The sequence below is a fragment of the Schistosoma haematobium genome, chromosome ZW (genome assembly GCF_000699445.3).
Source record: "Schistosoma haematobium chromosome ZW, whole genome shotgun sequence".
Classification (NCBI taxonomy): Eukaryota; Metazoa; Platyhelminthes; class Trematoda; order Strigeidida; family Schistosomatidae; genus Schistosoma; species Schistosoma haematobium.
In genome coordinates, this window is record NC_067195.1 from 67,410,522 (window position 1) to 67,431,457 (window position 20,936).

General features: G+C 31.7%; 2 protein-coding genes across 2 annotated transcripts in view; both read right to left on the reverse strand.

Annotated features, from left to right (window-relative positions):
- The window catches only part of MS3_00010470 (uncharacterized protein), a gene marked incomplete at both ends in the record, with an annotated part of 63,409 nt that extends 49,034 nt beyond the window's left edge, over positions 1–14,375 (reverse strand). Inside the window, 3 exons of the mRNA XM_051218831.1 lie at positions 2,970–2,980; positions 5,803–5,959; positions 12,651–14,375. Of these exons, the coding sequence (XP_051072247.1) occupies positions 2,970–2,980; positions 5,803–5,959; positions 12,651–14,375 (1,893 nt within the window). The remainder of the gene's footprint in view (positions 1–2,969; positions 2,981–5,802; positions 5,960–12,650) is intronic.
- On the reverse strand, positions 819–20,636 carry MS3_00004215 (uncharacterized protein). The gene is made up of 4 exons (XM_012938097.3): positions 20,430–20,636; positions 12,651–14,376; positions 5,803–5,959; positions 819–2,980 (listed from the first exon to the last, which is right to left on the reverse strand). The coding sequence occupies exons 2-4, from the start codon at positions 14,373–14,375 to the stop codon at positions 2,454–2,456; spliced, it is 2,409 nt and encodes an 802-aa protein (XP_012793551.1). The 5' UTR covers position 14,376; positions 20,430–20,636; the 3' UTR covers positions 819–2,453.
- Between the last annotated feature and the right edge of the window lie 300 nt (positions 20,637–20,936).

Below are 20,936 nucleotides of genomic sequence, written 5' to 3' on the forward strand. Positions count from 1 at the left end.
TATAGCCAGATAAAAAGTAAGTTACAAACATGTGATGAATAGGATAAAAAGTGTAGACACATACACTCATATAAAAACAGACAGGATTGATAAGTGGATAATTAACAAGGTCAAAACGTGACTTAAGAACAACGGATAAACTGGCCTGTTCAGAAGCTAGAATAAGGGCTTCTTCAACATTAATAACTGTGCAAATTAAACATAACATCAAGCTTTCCATATCTTCATTCAGCTGGATAAAATTATCAATTAGAAATCTATAGATAAACAAGGTTATATTTAAGATATTTTGTTTTGTCTATAGGTGAACAGAGCCAAAAATTCAAATAATGTCTACTGAACTAAAAACGATAACATATCCCACTTGTTTTTATTATTACATTTTATACTGTTTATAGATTTGTTACTATGACTAAAAATTTATTGTGTATATTAAATATTCAATATAAATAAGTGATCAGGAAGGAAATCGTCTCCTCGGAAAGCATGTAAGTGTAACACTTGCATGCCTCTACATAGCTTAGCATAGTTATATTTTTATAAAATAACAGAGATCGAACCTGTATGCTACAAAATAACACATTATATTGATATTTCAACGATACTTCATGAGGAAACTTAGATGACAAGACATTCACGCAATTAGTTTCAACAATTATAAAGTATTAATATTTGAAATCCCTCCCTAAAAAAATTATGTTCAGTGATGTTTTAGAGGATTATAACTTATCACTCCATTAGTTTCCCATGTTATTTCGTGAAAAACAAAGTAAATAAATATGAAAAACGAAAGTTTTCATTGTGATAAAAATATATTAGACGCTTTTATCAAAACATGAAAGAGAATAAACTAGTGGTTTATTTGACTTCACTACTTTATATTTATCATAGAATTTTACAACTTAGAAATTTATTTAATAATGAATCAGAGAGGGGGTTTGTGGATATTATAGTAATTTCAATAGTTGAGATCATGAATCAACTGAAGCTAGACCACCATGGAAAACCTGGAAGTACTGGACTTTCGTTTCGTCCTAGTATGGGCTGTTCAGTGCTTACAGATTTCTCATGATGATCTAGCTTCAATTAACTCATGATCTCAACTATTGAAATTACTATAATATCCACAAACCCCCTCTCTGATTTATTATTAACTAGTTGGTTAAGCGCCTGGCGCGAGACTGATAGGTCCTGGGTTCGAATCTCGCGGCGGGGTGCAGGATCGTGGATGCGCACTGCTGAGGAGTCCCATACTAGGACGAAACGGCCGTCCAATGCTTTCAGGTTTTCCATGGTGGTCTGGCTTCAGTTGACTCATGGTTTCAACTATTGACATTTTTAAAATCATCACAAAACCCCTTCTGATATTTTCAATTTCCCAACACTAATTGATGTACAGTGTCTTTTGTCAAAGATCTAAAATAAAGTGAAATTTAAAAATAGTCAAAAGTCACTATTAGTCAACGTATTTCATCCTAAGAGTAAATAATAACCTGTTTCATGTGTTATTAGGATACTTCAGCAGTGAATATTTCAAGTCTGTACTTTGCCTCGTTACAATAATTTACACTTTTTTTAAAAATCCTCAATCAAATAGATCAAGAACTATCATTATAAAACTATTGGAATTATTAAACCACCAGCAAATTTGTCATTTAGCTTTTTAGGTGGAAACCATAACTTAGGATGTATGCAGAATGTATAATATAAAATTCATTTATGTCATTAATTTAGTATATATATAATCTAAGAATCTTGGTAATCCAATCTTGTTTGTAACGTAATAATGACGTAAGAAGTAATGACATTGTTCAACGTCACAGCATGCCATTTATCTTGATAATGTTTTTGATACTTATCATATCATTTTGATAAAGAACTGAACATAGAGTTTTTCATGTGGTTTTTGCAAAATAAAATAGTTTTTTTCTTACATTTCTACCAAGAAAAACGTTTATTATTTTAGTAGTGAGTTTATTTCCTTTGATGAAGCAAACAACACATACGAGATACTTTTTCCCAAAATTGTTAGACAAGACAATATTAATCACTATGGCATATTACTGACAACTGAATAAATGGAAACGTATTGTAAATGAATGAATAAAATAATTTTAAAGAAACTAATTGTTACTGCTTTTCAATGGAATGTTGATGAAGTTTAGGTATGTTTCTGTGATTAATGACACGATCGATGACATTATTACATTAATGATTAACGAGTTCTGCTTCATAAGACAAACACATTTAATTATTTAAATATATCCTTAAAAAGAATCATTTCTGATTACTCAGGAGGTCTCTTAATTTAAGTTGAAAAATAGACGACACTTGTTAAAATGAAGTGAGATGTAAGTTGCTGAATAATTATGACATTCAAAATTGTACAGTTCCAAGAATGCTGCATTGGATTCTTTAACTGAATTACATTAAAAGCGTAGTATTTATGATCATCATTCAATACGTAACCACTGGTATATACGAGTTCCATTACGCGAACCTGCGTCATTCCAAAATGAAAAGCCTTGACTAGAATGGCATGAAGGTGGTCTGTTAAAATCTTTAATTGAATCACTCTGGAAGCCATAATCACCAAAATGGCATTCACCAATAGCATTTAATACACGTGTACTAGTAATTGACATTTGTTTAAGTTGATTCAAGCATTCATAAGGTATTAAATCTGAAATCGGTAGTTTACCTTTTACGTATATCGTTATACCATGTTTAACTGCTAAATGTCTACCAACAGATTTTTTTACTGTAGGTAGACTAAAGTGAACAAAACAATCAACCAGTGTGAAGTTGTTAGATTTTGTCTCAGTAGTTTTTGCTTCGCATAGCTTGTTTTCTGTTGATTTGTCTACATCTGTTTCATAATGTTTTGAAGTTCTTCGAGAAGGATGATGGATTGTTGTTGCCTTGATTGACTTAATTATATGGCCAGCATTAATCAAACAGCTATATACTGTCATTTCATCTATGAACAAAACGGAATGGCATAATTAAAATATTTATGGTTGAAGATTTTAGGGAACTTACCTAAAATGTTTATTATAATGAAACGTTCATTCTGAGCAAGTAAATATGAAACAGAAGAGATTTGTGGAGATTTTAGAAATTTCACTGATCGAAATCATGAGTCAGTTGAAGCTAGACCACCATGGAAAACCTGGAAGCATTCGACAGCCGTTTCGTCCTAGTATGGGATTCATCAGCAGCGCGCATCCACGATCCCGCACCCCGCCGCGAGATTCGAAACCAGGAACTATCAGCCTCGCGCCAAACTCTTAACCAACTAGACCACTGAGCCGGCCGGCATCCAACAGTGTTAATGTCTAACTCCAACCAACCCACTAAGTTGCGCCACCGTACACCACTGTTATCAGTGAGTTGATATCTCACAACAGACCTGGTTGAACTCCACTAGTAACGGCTTCGAATCTCGCGGAGTGCGGGATCGTGGATGCGCACTGCTGAGGAGTCCCATACTAGAACGAAATAGCCGTCTAGTGCTTCCAGGTTTTCCATGGTGGTCTAGCTTCAATTGACTCATAATTTCAATTTGTGAAATATGGAACTGTTCAAACTATAGAATTAACAAAATATCATTCGTGCATATTTATTATTATTGTCATTTTTCTGGAACTTATGAGTTATACTTTTTAAAATTTGGTTGATCACTTCTAAGTATTTGGCTATGAAATATAGAATTATATGTGTGGTGAGAATATTAGAAACAGATAATTGATTCCTAGAAAATATGTTTGTTTTTCATAATTACAATTGCCCAATCTTCAAGTCTGACTAAGCATCCTTTTAACCAGAAACATTTTTATGATTTTCAGAGAATGAAAAATAACAAACACCATAGTTATTCGATAGATAATTTTCTTCAAATCAAAATCTAAATACCATTTATTTAACCTAATGTCTTTATTTACATTATTTTAACTTCTGGTGTTTTTATATTCAAATCATTTTCAAATAACCTACTATTTGAAAAGTGTACAAAGATTGGTAATCTTATTGACATAAAGCAACACAGAGGTTGTTTGTGCACTACGTCAAAGCTTATCTATTTATCAAAACATTATTGATTCGTTAAGATATTTATCTAGTTTCTGAAGTGTCAAGGATGAAGGTAAATAAACAATCGAAATCAGTGAGATTCTTATCTCTAACTACTCTTTTTATTAGAAGCTTATATAATATCTTCAGTCATTTAGACACTATGATTAAATGACAGTTCGCATAGGGACAATTAATTGGAAAACAGTACTGGGAAATTAAGTAAATAGGATGTTTGTAACAACTTCACTGGAATTACATGTGAATGTATTTCCTAATCACATGAGTTTCTTTCAACATTCTTTTCATCATGTATGTGTTGACTTTGAGAGTACTGTGCACAGAAAACAACTTACGTAATAAATGTACTATAATGTTCATTGTTGTTAGTACATGCAGAACTAACTCAACGACTCACATTAAACGTCTCTATGTATATTCTATTAGAGTAAGTGTTTGGATTAAAACATATAGAAAAGAAAACTAAACGAAAAGCAGTTAATGGTGGTAGATTTTTACCATAGCTCTTTACTGATAAGTATGAGTTACGATTAATAATAAAGTTATAATAAATTAACTAAAATGCTTATTAGTTTACAGTTATTAATGGGATAAGTAATGATTGACCATGATGTAATACACTGATAAATGTTAGCAGAGTGATTGTGACATATGAAGACATTATTTAGTAAATAATTTGAAATATGTTATTGTTGAACTTATCAAAAATCTTTATACCTACCTTCCTTCACTCTTGGATAACGTCCTTGATCACTTATGATTATGTTCACGAAATAATCTTAAATTTAAAATACTGTAAACTCACGCGCTACTGACTAATTGACATTGAGTTGATGATTAGCTGTAATGATCATTAGTAAGTGCACTTGTTAATTAGGTTCCAAAATTATCGTAGTTACAGTTTACAGTTCAAATCTTAAGTTTTGTTTTGTCATCCAATATCGATTACTGAAGAAAATCGATTTATGTTCTATTTATTTATTTCTGATAAGGTTCTGGTGAACACAGCGTAGGTATTAGGTGATAAATTAGAACATGAAATACTCGGGAGTGAATAATGATCGACTAATTCTCAGAGTATTGTTTTTAATTATTTCTAATAAATCTTACGTGACTAGGCTTACATATCAGCAATTCTATTGTATATAGTTTTACACAATCCACTAACTGTAATTCAGTGTTATAAATTTTTATTATTATAAAGTTACTGAGCAGTATGTGTAATAGAATATTTAAGGTATCGTATAAAGTTTTATAATAAAGAAACAGTTCATTTAAAGTACACATCAGTCTTCTCCTTGACTACAGCAAGGTCTTCTAATGCTTTGACGACTAACTTTGAAGTTAGGTAATCAGGAGAATCATTTCCTTTATTTACGCTTTTCTGTTGCATTGTAAGTCATATTATTACTATCAAAGTAAAATTCTCAAAGCTATGATGATTTGACAGATATTAGTATACAGAGATGAGAATTATTGATTCATTCTCCAAACCATTAATTTGATATTCGGAACCACTCAAGTTTGATATTTTATGACGATAAATATCAGAATAAGTGCACATCATTGCGACAACGCATTTTCAGTCCAACTAGTGTCGCATTTTATTCAAGAAGACTTATATTAGCTTTAATAATGAATCTATGAATTAATTATTTACAAGACAAACTAGATATATACATATATATAAAGAATTTTATAATTACTTACAAGCTCTGCTATTTAACGCATCGTTCAAGTTTTCAATTCTCCATCTTCCATATGAAAGAAATTGTAAATTTCTTATTTCATGTATTCGAATATTAACAAATCCTTTGCTTTGATTACGACATATTGAAATTAACATATCACCTGATAAACGTATTGCCTATAAAGTGTTACAAATATGATTGAATTATGCATGGTGACAAGTGAAATTATGGTGTTTTTTTAAAAGTGATACACAAATAAATAAAAATTTAGGATATCTATTACATTGTATACAATTAATAGCAACTTCTAAGCTCGTTTTTGCTTCTGTGAGACGTGCATTAAACTTCAGAAACTCATTGAGTGTCTTAAATGCAACAGGGTCCTCACACGATTTTAGAATATTAAAGATTCCCATTGTGAAAATTAGAACAACACATATAAGCTTATATGTGTTGTTCTAATTTTCACAATGGGAATGTTTATTATTCTAAAATAGAAATTTACAAAAGTAATGAATTGATAAGGTGAGAGGTGAAACTTTTTAACTAAAAATCATTATAATGTGTTTATAAACTTTGTCTGAATAATAACTATGTCATTTAAATCCGAACGAATATTCTGTGCTTTTACATTCAAGCTCCCTACCTTATAATAATCACAAGCCTATTGTATTTATTTACTTAGAAAAGTTTATTCTCTTGCATAGATTGTAATTCTTTTCGGATTTATTTTTGTTAGTATGTATGCATCTATGTATCTTATACACTGTTGTTTGATGATAGAAGCTGAGTCAATCTTAATTCAGAAACCTTGGTTGTGTGCTAATTTACATATTTGCGCACCAGGCGCACCGGACACATGAAACCTCATTTATTCTGTACAAATTGCAGATTCCGGTGTTTTGAATTCATGTTATTATATTCATGATAAAAATCAAATGTGCGATATAGCAGTATATGCTAGTTTCAATAATTGATATTAAAAATATCATGATCATTCAGAAGGTTTTTCCAACTACAAAGAGAGGTGAGTAGCCGAAGCGTTCCACATAATGCTAAATCCCTCTGCCCTCAATAAGAAAGAAGGCCTGAATATTCATCCAAAGTGGGCAATTTATCCAAACAACGATATCTGACGTTATTTGTTTTCAACACAATCTACACATACACACCTAATTTCAACCCCACTATTTGATTTTACAAATGCATACATTTTCTCATACCCACACTCTGACATACAAATTAATACAGTAACAGGTCATACAAAATCACCTTGACCAAGAATAACTTGACATTGACATATTCAGACCTATTATGATTTTGATTGTACCAAAAATATTCTACATTGTTTCCTTTCTACTACTACTATTCAAACTTGTGTTAATTTCATTTGTTATTTATTTATTCTGAGCTGGTCGGCATCCAACGGTGTTAATGTGTAACTCTGACCAATCCACGAAATCGAGCGACACATCCACCATTGACATGAGTGATCTAGTGGTCAGGCGCTCGTGCGCGAGACTGATAGGTCCTGGGTTCGAATCCTGCGAGGGGGGTAGTGGAGTTGAACCGCTGAGGAGTCCCGCAATAGGACGAAATGGCCGTCCAGTACTTACAGGTTTTCCGTAGTGGTCTAGCTTCAAATGACTCTTGATCTCGACTACTGAAACTTCTAACTTCCTTTACAATTTCCCGATCAAATCAGATTTTTGATATTCATCAGTTAATGGTGAAGCATCCACAGTAGCAGATATGTTTAGTATTTAACATTATTGACTAGTTAATTCCCACGTTGTATGTATAATAACAAATAATTAAAATTTTTTTATCAGAAATAAGCAAATTTCACCATTTCATGTCAAAGGCATTTGTACATGAAATAGCTTTGATCTATCTGCTTATCTGTTAGTGAGTCCAACAAAATGTTAGATTTGTATATCTTGAATATCTTTATGGTGTGATTGTGAATAAGTTATTTAAGATTCGCTCAAAACTTTTCAGATTGATTAGATAGTGTGATCTTCTTTTCCGTTTTGAATGCTGCATATTTTAGAAATACATGAAGTTCTTCAACTATTCATTTTCCTTCAATATTAAAAGGACCTTTTTGAATTATTTATACTTTCCAAAATCAAATGGATCCATGTTGATAAAGTAGTTTCTATTGTTTCAAACCATGTTGATATGAATCATATTTCTTTTTCGATATGAAGTTTGAATCACAAAACTCGTTGGTGTTTTTATGAATGGTCAATATTGTTTTGTTGTTGTATTCTCAATAATTCTTCTAATAGAAAAAGCCAGTATTCATCCATGAGATTTCTTTTAAGAATTTTTAGATTAATAAATGACTGATACTTATTTACGCCTGTTACCCCCAATGGAGCATAGGCCGCCGAACAACATTCTACAACACATTCTGTCCTGGGCCTTCCTTTCCAGTTCTATCCAATTTTTATTCACCTTTCTCATGTCTGTCTCCATTTCCTGGCGTAACGCATTCTTTTGTCTCCCACTTCTCCTTTGGCCTTGGGGATTCCAAGTGAGGGCTTGTCTTGTGACACAGTTCGGTGCTTTCCTCAATGTGTGTCCTATCCACTTCCAGCGCTTCTTCCTGATTTCTTCCTCCGCTAGGATCTGGTTTGTTCTCTCCCACAGTACGTTGTTGCTGATATTGTCTGTCCAACGGATCCGAAGTATTTTGCTTAGACAAATGTTAATAAACACTTGTATCCTCTGGATGATGGCTTTCGTAGTTCGCCAGGTTTCTGCCCCATACAGTAGAACTGTCTTGACATTTGTATTGAAAATCCTGACCTTGGTGTTGGTTGACATTTGTTTTGAGTTCCAGATGTTCTTCAGTTGTAAATCTGCTGCTCTTGCTTTACCGATCCGCGCTTTCATATCTGCATCAGACCCACCTTGTTCATTAATGATGCTGCCCAAATATGTAAAGATTTTTACATCTTCCAAATCTTCTCCATCAAGTGTGATTTGATTGGCACATTCTGTGTTGTATCGGAGAATCTTACTTTTCCGTTTGTGTATGTTGAGACCTACTGCTGCTGAGGCTGCTGCTACACTGGTCGTCTTCACCTGCATTTGTTGTTGAGTGTGTGATGGAAGAGCCAGATCATCTGCGAAGTCTAGATCGTCCAGCTTCATCCTAGCTGTCCACTGTATCCCATGCTTTCCCTCAGATGTTAATGTCTTCATGATCAAGTCGATCACTAGGAGAGAGGGGAAGGGTGAAAGTAAGCAACCTTGCCTGACACCGGTCTTTACCTCGAACGAGTCTGTCAACTGTCATCCATGCACAATTTTGAAGTTTATTCCATCATAATAAATGACTGCTCTTCATATTTATATGAAAATTATGAAACTGCAATGTAATTAAATCATTTCATTTCTTTTATTTATCTATAATTGTAACAAATAAAGTATCACCTTACAAAACAATTAAATTCATTAAACAATTGTTTACTAAACTTATGTGGTAATTTGAAGTTTGTATACCAATGTCTACTAGGTTAAAATTGATACTAGATTGAATGATCCAGTTAGATTTTAAGTACTTTTTCTGTTTAATACATAGAGGTTGTTTTCGAAGTATCAGTCAACTATCAAACAAAATTTTATCAAGATTATCAAATATATAGTAGATAAACAAAGTTAGTTCAAATAATGTTAATCAGTGATGACTGAAATTGTTACAATTTCTTCAACATAAAACAAACTATATGTCATAATTGTTTTTAGGTATTTACGTACAATTATTTGTTTAATGTGAATTATAGAAAAATCTTTACGACGGTTTACCATAATCATAGGTAAATTGTACACTTGTTTTGTTTATTGATTAATCAGTTGAGTTTAGCTATTACTTAACCCTAATTTAAAGTATTTTCATAAACCTAAAAATGTTAGATTCACTTGGTATTGTTTGGTTTGTATCTTCCCATCGAGGTTTAAGACTGCAATTGATCAGTCTGTTATTGGCATATGTGCATACTGTGCGTATGCCTCGATATTGCCTTAATTCACAAACTTTTTGCAAGCAAAGATGGATAGTCTAGCGGTGAAATCTAGGACGTGCGTTTCGTCCTATTTGGGACTCGTCAGCTGGATGGACCTGCATCTAACAGTTGATGTTTACTCCGGGACTCAAACCTAGCACTGTTTGCTTCAAACGCCATCGCGTTATCCACTTAGGACGAAACGCGCGTCTTGGATTCCACTGCTAGCCACTATCTATCATTGCTTACAAAAAGCTTGTGAATTAACTTAAAATGTTAGTCTTAAATGCAACTGTGAAAAATCATTATTGTAAATAACAACAGTAGAATTAAAAATAGTTGAAATATCATTCTAATATTTTATTTTACATACAAAAGACTCATCAGATGTTGAAAAGATGTCTACCTGGTGACAGATATACCACAATACTCAATAGTTCAAAATATATAAAACAAAAAAATGGAAATTTTCAATATCCAATGATTAGTATAATAATGAATTGAATAAGCAAACAAAAATATCTCAATATAATGGCATTGATAGAAATAATCTTTTGAAATGTTAGAACAATACTATTCAGTAAAATGGTTGAATGAGTTAGTTATTATTTTGAAATGGTAGAGAAGATTTGTAGCTCAGGTGGATGATTTGATCACGACCAAACCATCCAGCTTAAAGAAAAAAACTCCATCAAAAAGCTATCATTTTATTACAATTTAATTAACATGCTACAATAAAAAAAAATTACTTCATATTTACAAATGTGGATTCTATAACTTTCTCAGTTTGTGAATATCTTGACAGTAGATATCTGTTAATTATCAATCAAGAAACATTACAGTTACTTAGGGATAAATTATACTTTATAAGATGAATAGTTATAATAAAGCTCTATCGTTATTTCTTTGACCAAACGATCTAATACCGAAAACCATAACTGAAGTGAAACAAATTCTATCAATTATCATTAATATTGCTTTAATCATTAATAAATTTTCTTTAGAAATCTAGAGTTGTCAAAAGAAGTGTTAATAAAATCATCAAGTTATTGAATAAGAAAAAGAGAATTCAGCGAAGAAAAGTTTTCTTTTCGACGAAATCATTTACTTAAGCTGTACATTCGTATATATATAGTAATATGGAAAATATATATGTTTATAGGAGGACAGAAAAGATTGCATCACAAAAATGAATTCGAGAATAAATAACAAATGAGGTTACGTACTAATCAAGGAGTAAGGAAGAAGATAATTTATCGTTGAATAAAACATTTTACGCAGCTAAACTCCGAATTGTTTTCGCTAGCCGACCTACCATTTGGGAATGTGTTAAGGATAAACTTCCGCTTTGGGCCACATCAATGTGTATTTATAAATTTACTTGCTCGTGTGGAGCACGTTACATAGGCTGCACAAATCCATCGCCGTCCAAACGCATCTCGAAACACTATCGGGCTTGGCTTTTAAGAGGAGAATGCAAAACAATTACTAGTTCGATACAGGAGCATTTAATTAACTACTGACACATCGCTCCAAACGACTCTTCTTTTAAAGTAATCTACAGAGTCAAAGGAACTGGATCGAAGGGGGGGGCTTGTATCAATAGTTTATGCACTGCTGAGGCATTGGTAATCCATGAACTGAAGCCTGGACTTTGCGTGCAAAAACGATTTGTCCAACCTTTCATCCTTCCTTGGCCCTAATTCCTTTAATGGGTATGTTTCTGGGGTTTTGTTTTCTGCTTGTTTTTCTGCACTTTTATTTGAGTATTAGTGAATTTTTTAAATTACTGTTTTGCATTTAAAACTCTAATGAGTTATTATTATTGCTACCTTATGCAAGTTTTCCTGCATATTATTCAGTCTATTATTATGACCTTTGTGTTAGTCGCTTTTCTTCATATCTGTCGATTAGACCCATGAATTATTTTCTTCCTTACTCCTTGACTAGTACGTAACCTCACTTGTTATTTATTCTCGAATTCATTTTTGTGATGCAATCTTTTCTGTCTTCCTATAAACATATATATTTTCCATATTACTATATATATACGAATGTACAGCTTAAGTAAATGATTTCGTCGAAAAGAAAACTTTTCTTCGCTGAATTATCTTTTTCTTATTCAATGACATTATGGGTTATTTTAATCATCAAATTATTGTCACTTCATTTATATTAATAGTTCAGTTTTACAACAAACTGTTTATGATTTTTTGCAAAATAAAACTATTTAAGACGATATAAACTGATAGGATCTTTTCGTGGTTTAGGATTGATAACCGAATTTATATACTATAAAATAAATTAGATTAGTGTAGGGAAGTTCAAATAATGACTCGTATTGACAACGAACTTGTAAATCAGACAAAACAACTTCTAAAACTCAATTATTCAACGGATGGATGGAGCGCTTGTTAGTTATTGTTTGATTGTTTTCATTTCTAGTTTTCGATGCCAACTTCAAGGTATAATACAATATATTTGTATTTCAATATAAAGTTTATATTTGCTCCTTATCGATACTTAAGTCTATTTTGTTGATAATGATTCAACGTTTTCTAATTAAGACATCAACCCGTTGAATATCTTGGTAGTTAGTTCTTTCTGATAAAAATATATGTAATTTTTTATTATTGAGATAAATTTATTCCTTGAAAATCTTCCTAAATTATTGTGTGGTTTCTACCTTAAAGTATTATTTAGTTAACTATGATCATTAAATATTTCAAACGTTTTACAGGTAAACCTAATCAATCTATACCAGAAATTATAATGTTGAACTGTCTACTAGCTCGTTAAAAGTGATCATGAAGAAATCAGACCCGTTTTGTAAAGAAAATCAATAACTTACTGGATAAGCTTCTTCAACTAGACACCATCCGATGTGTTCAAATTCCTTTTGACCGTTCGAAAGTTCTTCTGTTGACATACTACAAGATCCGTGATAATATTCTTTATCACCAGACCACTTAGGAATGGATTCGAAAATTTTCAATTTTATATGTATTTTTGGTGCTTCAATATTATGTGCTCCAGATAAGATTGAACATCTTCTTACTGGTATATTCATTGAAATCTCATTATGATTTAAAAACTGTGGACAACCGAATTCGGTTTCTTTACTGTGAACAGTGAATGTTTGAGTAATTTCTTTATTAGATATAGTACAGTAAACACAAAAAATTGTTTTATGCCATAAGCGAGGAGATAGCAGATTTTTACCTGTGTGCAGTGTGACTAAGATGTGATCTTGATTACTACTAACATGTGAAGAATACTTTACACCAATAGCCATAATCCCAGCAGGGAATTTGATCCAGTCATAAGTGATAACAGGTGGAAGTCGTTTATACATGATTTTCTGTTTATCAGTATCCGTATCCAGTAATATAGACTCGTTTGTTTGCAGTCCACTGAAAAATGAAGATGAGCTTACTATCTTGTTTTGTATTTCAGCAGATGGATGAAAATACTTATCATCATCAGTAGGTTCTTGATCCTCTTTGCCATTGACCTCGACAGCTGTAGAATAAGAGAGAAAGCTGTTTCGACGAGTAAACTTTTGGTCTTCTAAAAATAACCCTGGAGTACCCAATGCATGTATATCATCATTTTTTAAGGTTAATTTACCATCTAGCTCAGCTTGAGTGTCAGTCACAGTTATGGATATCGGAGTATCTAACAATCTTTTAGATTTACCTAAACGACTATCGAGAAGCTCATAGTCCGTTGCTGAAGCTCTACGTGTAACTATGGGGACAGCAAGACATATATCCCCTTCATTCGGAGCACAACACTTTGTATCATCAGTTGATACTGATGTTTTACGACTACTATTTCGATCGAAAGAAGATTGATTAGACAAAATTGAAAAATGTTGTGGAATATCCTGTGGTTCCAACTTCGAAGCTATTACTGACTTGATTAATTCCGAAGAATTTTTCTCACTACCGGCTAAATGAGAGTGATGGATAGAGAGGTTGCTTCTTAACAAGCTATTTGAATCCAACGGCTTAGAATATCTCCTCTGATCAGAAAATACAAAACTATCAAACATAGACTTCTTTCTAAATTGATTTTCTTGTGGATGAAATGGTAAATTAATACAACTTCCTTTTCGACTTCTATCTTTGTGCAATACTGTTGTCGTTCCATATAGTTTTTCAGGTTGAAATCGTAAAGGTAATGATGGTTGTTCAAAGGAATTTTCACTTTTTTTGTAAGCAAAAATTTTTGTATGTTTTAACGAAGTTTCACTATCATTTACAGAGTTTATTGCAAGCGCTTCGACAGCAAAACAGAAATAATGTAACATATAATCTTTCATTTCTAATTTTGATCTATTTGATGAATCTAAACGTTTATGAATAGAACGTCTTCTTCGAAGAAACCATGCTGTATGTGTTAAAGCTGTGGCTAAAAGTATCAACACAATGGAACATAGTAAAATTGCTCCAAGTACAAATAATACAATTTTAACTACTGAACTTTTAAACCAAACCATTTCTGTCACTTGATCATCATTTATTTGTACTGTATCGATTGCTTCATTAAATGAATTCTGTGTAAGTGGCATACTTCATTTATTTAGATTTTGATTTATTATAATCATGAAACAAAAAGAAACGAACAGATTAATGGTTAATATATCGAAATTATTAGTTATTTATTTATTAATAGACAGTTATTTCATTACAAAATAAATATTGAATCAGAAGGGGTTTGTGGAGATTTTTGATTCTAATCTGTGAAATTTCTAAAATCTCCACAAACCCCTTCTGATAATAATCATCTGCTCACTAGTGACTGACTTCAAGAGATACCAGTGGAGTTCTAGTGAGAAGCCGTTACTAGTGGAGTTTAACCAGGTCTGTTGTGAGATATCAACTCACTGATAACAGTGGTGTACGGTGGCGCAACTTTGTGGATTGGTTGGAGTTAGAAATTAACACTGTTTGATGCCGGCCGGCTCAGTGGTCTAGTTGGTTAAGAGCTTGGCGCGAGGCTGATAGTTCCTGGTTTCGAATCTCGCGGCGGGGTGCGGGATCGTGGATGCGCACCGCTGGGAAGTCCCATACTAGAACGAAACGGCCTTCCAGTGCTTCCAAGTTTTCCATGGTGGTTTAGCTTCAAGTGACTCATGATTACAATCTGTGAAATATGGAATCATAAATAATTTCATCTACACTTGAAATATAAAATCTGCTTTATACAGTCGTTAATATATAATTATCACCTGGTCGTTCTGAATTTATTTATTATCTTAGCTGATTATATTATACAACAAAAAGTTAACACGGAAAGCTGAATAATATAGTTTATGGAGAGAGGTAAATGAATTATATCATCTCATTACTTCAATAAAATATGGTTTTGTATAAATATTTACAATAGTCAAACATTTCACATTTTCCTTTTACTTAAAAAGTTATTATATATTAAAGTTTGAATACTATGTAAGGTAATCCTTATCATAAACCCAATATTTCCTACAAAATAATATAATATAATCAAAATGAAATATGAATGGAACTATAAAGATCGATTTCTATGAAATGGTGAAGATTTGTAGTTCAGGTGGATGATTTTGATGGAGTTTTATTCTTCGAGTTGGATGGTTTAGTCATGGAGCTTTCATCATTATTCTGAACGATATCATTAACACGAACTACAGGTAGTAGTGTAGTGTTTGAATTTCTCCATATATGGCTCATAGCTTGTTATGTAGGCCTCCGTTTTGATTGAATCTTGTTGACCTTTAATCTGTCATTGTTTACATCTTTTTGATTGTATCTTCCATTGATTTGATTATTGATCCTAAAGGTCAATAGTAATCAATCAACATCGAGGTCTACAGAACAAGCTGTCAGCCATGTGTAGTGAAAATCAAACACTACACTACTACCTGAAGTTTATGCTAATGATATCGTTCAGAATAACGATGAAAGATCCATGACCAAGTCATCCAACACAGAAAACAAAACTCCGCCAAGGCCAATTTATATCTTTATTTGTTTAAAATTAATGAATAATTCATGCCATTTAAGTGTTTTGTTATATTCGCAATTCAAAAATCAATATCTAGTAAGTCCGTAAAAAGTTATTCCTGGTGTTTAATTTCTAAATAGAAACGTTATTTAAAATGTATTTCTTGTTTGCTTAAATGTACTATAATTCACTTTCTTTGACTTTTATTTTGCTCCCTTATGAACTAGCTAATTTAATCAACTAATCAGTGATATTGTAGCTTCGAGATCTGGTTTGTATATTTTTATAATTTTCTTAAGTTTCTATCCACATGATTTTATGAAGTCGCATTACATCTCTCTCTCCTCTCTCTCTCTCTGTCTATATATATATATATAAACTAACAATGAATCGTATAAAGTAGTATTTATCTACCATATCGAAAGGATGGATCAATATAACATGTAATATAACAGTTAGAAACGAATTGGCTATTTTAGACTGCAGAGTACTGAAGAGAACGTAATCAATACAGAACATGAATCAAATCAATAATATGACATGATAGATATACAAACTTTAATTCTGTTCTAGTCATCTCCACAGCTTTAATAAATAGAAATGGTACAAAAACAAATTGTGTTTATAATAAATAATATCAGAATTTAAAAGTATGTTGATTATTATAAGCAAAGATGGACAGTGGCTAGCAGTGGAATCCAGGACGCGCGTTTCGTCCTGTTTGGGACTCGTCAGCTGGATGTACCTGCATCTCAGAGTTGTTGTTCACTCTGGGACTCGAACTCAGTACCGTTCGCTTCAAACGCCATCGCGTTATCCACTTAGCTACTGAGTCCTGATAGCCACTTGCTTGTGCAATGGGTTGAAGTTTAATTCACTTGATATTGTTTTACTTGAATCTTCCCATTGATGTTTTTGGACTGAAATTGATCAGTCTCTTATTGGCAAATGTGCATACTGTGCGTATGCCAATAAGAGACTGATCAATTTCAGTCCAAAAACATCAATGGGAAGATTCAAGTAAAACAATATCAAGTGTATTTTGATTATGTTTTGTTAAAAAAAATTAACTGTAGAACATAAAAAGTTTAGATCACAATAATATTAGATTTTAATCAGTTAATCACTACTAATGGAAATGATATTTTAATTTATCTTTTATATTTCTATTATTTGCTAATTGTTTTTCAGTAGGTAGATTGTTATGGAAATTAAGACATCAATAAACTATGTGTTCAGTGACGTCGCCAAATACCCTGGTACAGCCGAGGTTGGGGAGAGTCAGGTCTCCCTTTCGAAATGCTCTCACATGGTCACGCGTATACAGCCACTACCAGGGAAGTCCTATTTAATGTCTTCTTGCGGTGCGATTGTTGTTTACTGAATTGAGAGAACGAAAAGCCAATGTTTGGCGTTTTAACCGGGTCAGAGGATACGGCGAGTCCAGCTATGAAGTTGGAAAACCTTGATTCCATACCAATGGTGGACATGGGCTCCAGGATCCTGGGGGAATAAATGACGTATGAACCAATTATTGGTCACCGGCAACCATGAGACTGAATCTCCTGACGTCTCTCCACTGTCTTGTGGATCAAAACTTTAGGTTGAAGGCTCCGGGTGTGACCCCCTAAGAAAACCATTTGCTTCGGTTTGGGCATCCGAGCAGTATCATAGCCCACAAACAAATGTAGTGACTTGTGTGGAGCATATGTATTTGGCGCCCCTTTGTATCAATATTTATGTGTTCAAATAAGTAATAAAATAATAAAAGAAGTGATCAATGTGATCTGAGAACTCAGGCTACACAAATAAGCTGAAAATTCAAAGATATAGAATCTTTTGTTGTTATGGAAGTAATTTCTAATTGTTTTGGTTTACTAAATTATGTTTAGCCTATTATTAGTGGCACAGTCTCAAATTTTTCATATACTTAATTCCCTGGATAAATGTTTATAAAGTAAGAACAACGAATCCAGTGTGCTGAAGCGAATTCACTCAGATTTGAAACATTTTACGCGTACATTAACAGTAACGAGAAGTTTTGTAGGTATGATTATCTGTGAAACAGACATGTAGTGATTCAGTTAACTGGTAAGAAATAATAGCCTAAGTTAATTTTTCCAAGAAATCATGAAGTAATCGACTACAAAGAATTCTTATTAAGATGGCGAATGAAGTGATGAATTAGATAGTCATTACGAAGTCAGTCTTGCTCAAATGATCAATAATGATAATAGTGAGGAAAGTACTAGTGACAAACAAAGTTAAAAGTTTTAATAAAGTTGTTTTGTATACATTGTGAAATTTAACTCTTACTTGTTTCATAATTAGAGGCAGACATTAAAAGAAAGAATACCAATTGAAAAAAACCAAAAGGATTGCTCAACACAGAGTTCGATGGAGAATCATGGTCGGCGGTCTATGTTCCTATGATGGATGACTGGTTTAAGTAAGTCAGTGTCACCGTTACTAGTTGTTATAAATTGTTGTCTTACCAATGTTAAGTTGTTAAATGTCTATTGATTTGAATTAAAAACGGAATGAGCATTTACAATCTGATGTCATAATATATTCTGTTCATCTATGTTTGTACTCTGAATGTCAAACGTATTTTAATAAAGATAATGGCTGGAACTGCTGAATGAAAGTAAGAGGAAAAAGTATTTTGCAAACGCTTAACACTGATACTGACTGGTTATATTTTGAAGTCATTCTGGTTTGTTAAACAATCAAAATTTGGAATCAATTAATAATGAATATAAACAGAAGATATTGCATAACTTTACTGATACGTAATGATAATTGAAAAATATGTTTAGTCACTTAAACATAATTTAAACAAACACTCGTTTTGGACATTATTCAAGAACAAAACTGCCTTGAAGCAATAAGGTAAGCTAGATAATATGTATCTCGTACAGTATTAGGAGGTTATTAATCTGAGGAACCATTAGAAAAAGTAAAAAAAATAATAGGAAGATAACAAACAAGAAGAATTTCTTCAAAATTTATATAATACAATTATAATAAAGATAACAGTGTAGCAAAACCACTGAAAACTAGGTGATATTGAGTAGCATTCTGTTTAAGAGTTCTTATTAATCCGATTTGATTGTCTAATAAAATGTAACTCAGCTCATAGGTTCTAGGTATATCAATAAAAACAGTATTTTTCGACTATTGAAATGTAATTCAACAGTTTGAGTTCAGATTTGCATTTAAAATGTGATATATTTCGATCTTGATTTTCCCATATCTACGAAATACTCCCATTTTTAACCTGGTTAATCATATTGTTAATTCGCGAGGTAGAAGTTTGACAGAGATTTATGTTGAATTCAGCCACTAATTAAGACGAATATTATTTTCATATAAATTATTTCCTATCGTGTCACTATATATATATTCACTAGTAACAAAAACGCCGAAATGTATAACACAATACTATTTATTACCAACAATTCTCATCCATTCTAAGTTATTTCATAAGACGAATGTAGCGTTCTCGATTAGTTTAAAAATCAAATCAATCTGATTATGATAACAAGTAAATCAATAAAACGTTGAACTGATATTCAAGTGAGGAAAACATAGTTACAATTTTCTTTCTTTTCATACACATAGTTCCTTTTATTATCTTAAAGAAGAGCAAGAACAAAGATTGTTGCAGAATAATATGAATTCATTTGATTTCGTCAGATCCTCATCAGCTGCTTACAAGCTAAAATATTTGAAAATCAACGTTATTACAGATATTGACATACTTATACATACGAAGATGATTAGAGATGAATATGTGTATCATGATGTAATGAAGATTCCGATAGAATTAATAAGTTCATAAAAATCGTTTGTTTCGAATAAATAAAGTTTGAGAGGAAAAGTTTCAGAACATTGAAGTAATAATGATCAGAACTCATGAAATTACCAAAAATGAAATGATCCAAAACAAATTTATTATGACCTCATTAACTCTATCAGAATCTTTACCACATCATGATATATATATTCATTTCTAATCATCCTCTTATATATAAGTATGTCAATATCTGTAATAACGTTGAATTTCAAATATTTTAGATTGTAAGCAACTGATGAGAATCTATCGAAATAAAATAAATTCATATTATTCTTTACCAATCTTTGTACTTGCTATTTTTTTTAGTTGGTTATATCTTTTATTTGTATCTGTTATTAAGTTCTTTTAATAAACTAATGAAGATTTCAGATCAAATAATAATAATAATTATTATTATTATTATTATTGGTATCATTACCAAGGTTTGATTTGATAATTCCGAATAAATTGAGCATTGGGTAGATTGTTATAAATAAGTAGTATATTTGTAATATCCCAGTGAGTAGAAAAATTAGGTTTTCTGACGTTTCGTGACTTAGTTTAAGTCACTTCTTCAGAGAACAAATAACCAAATTAAAATTAATCCAAGTTTGAATAGTACAACGGAACAATAAGAATATTATGATTAATTTTATTCTGGTTATTTATTCTCTGAAGAGGTGACTTACACTAAGTCACGAAACGTCAGAAAATTTAAGTTTTCTACTCATTGGTACATTACAAATGTACTACTTATTTATATTATTATTATTGTTGAAAATTTTAATTATAATTGTCACTTACCTTTTCACATGAAATGATCACAATTTCTAACTAATATCTCAAAGCACTGAATACTAAATGGAATAGATTTAATTAAAGAATTCTCTACAAAAGTAGTTTTTTTATGGTTTTTTATGTCTCATCGAATGAGGATGAATAGGATTACTTCATTTTATTTCTTTTCTAAATTAATGCAATGAAGGAATGGATTACGACATACTATTTTTTTTTACTATAATAATAATTATGATCAAAATATTTTGTTTTACATAATCAATGTCCTCGTATATGGTGAACTGACTATTTCAGACAACCAATCAGTAAATAGTAAACTAAACAAATTCTAAAGCAATAGATAACTGTTAATACAATCATATTTACTATTGCGTGTCCGTACTTACTCACAGATTCGTCCATTTTTCCATCGGTTATTTTGAGTTCATTTGTTTAAATTCATTCATATTTGGGCAATGTATACAGAATTAACAATGAGAAATAGAATAATATACATACACTCAAATAAATATA

Bases quoted from the DNA above. Each gene is read 5' to 3' on its own strand.
- MS3_00004215 (XM_012938097.3), bottom strand. From the start codon at position 14,375: ATGCCACTTACACAGAATTCATTTAATGAAGCAATCGATACAGTACAA. The intron at 5,960-12,650 runs GTAAGTTATTGA...AACACTTTATAG, and splicing joins TAGTTGAAGAAGCTTATCCA to GCAATACGTTTATCAGGTGA. The intron at 2,981-5,802 runs GTAAGTAATTAT...TTTTGTTCATAG, and splicing joins TGCGTTAAATAGCAGAGCTT to ATGAAATGACAGTATATAGC.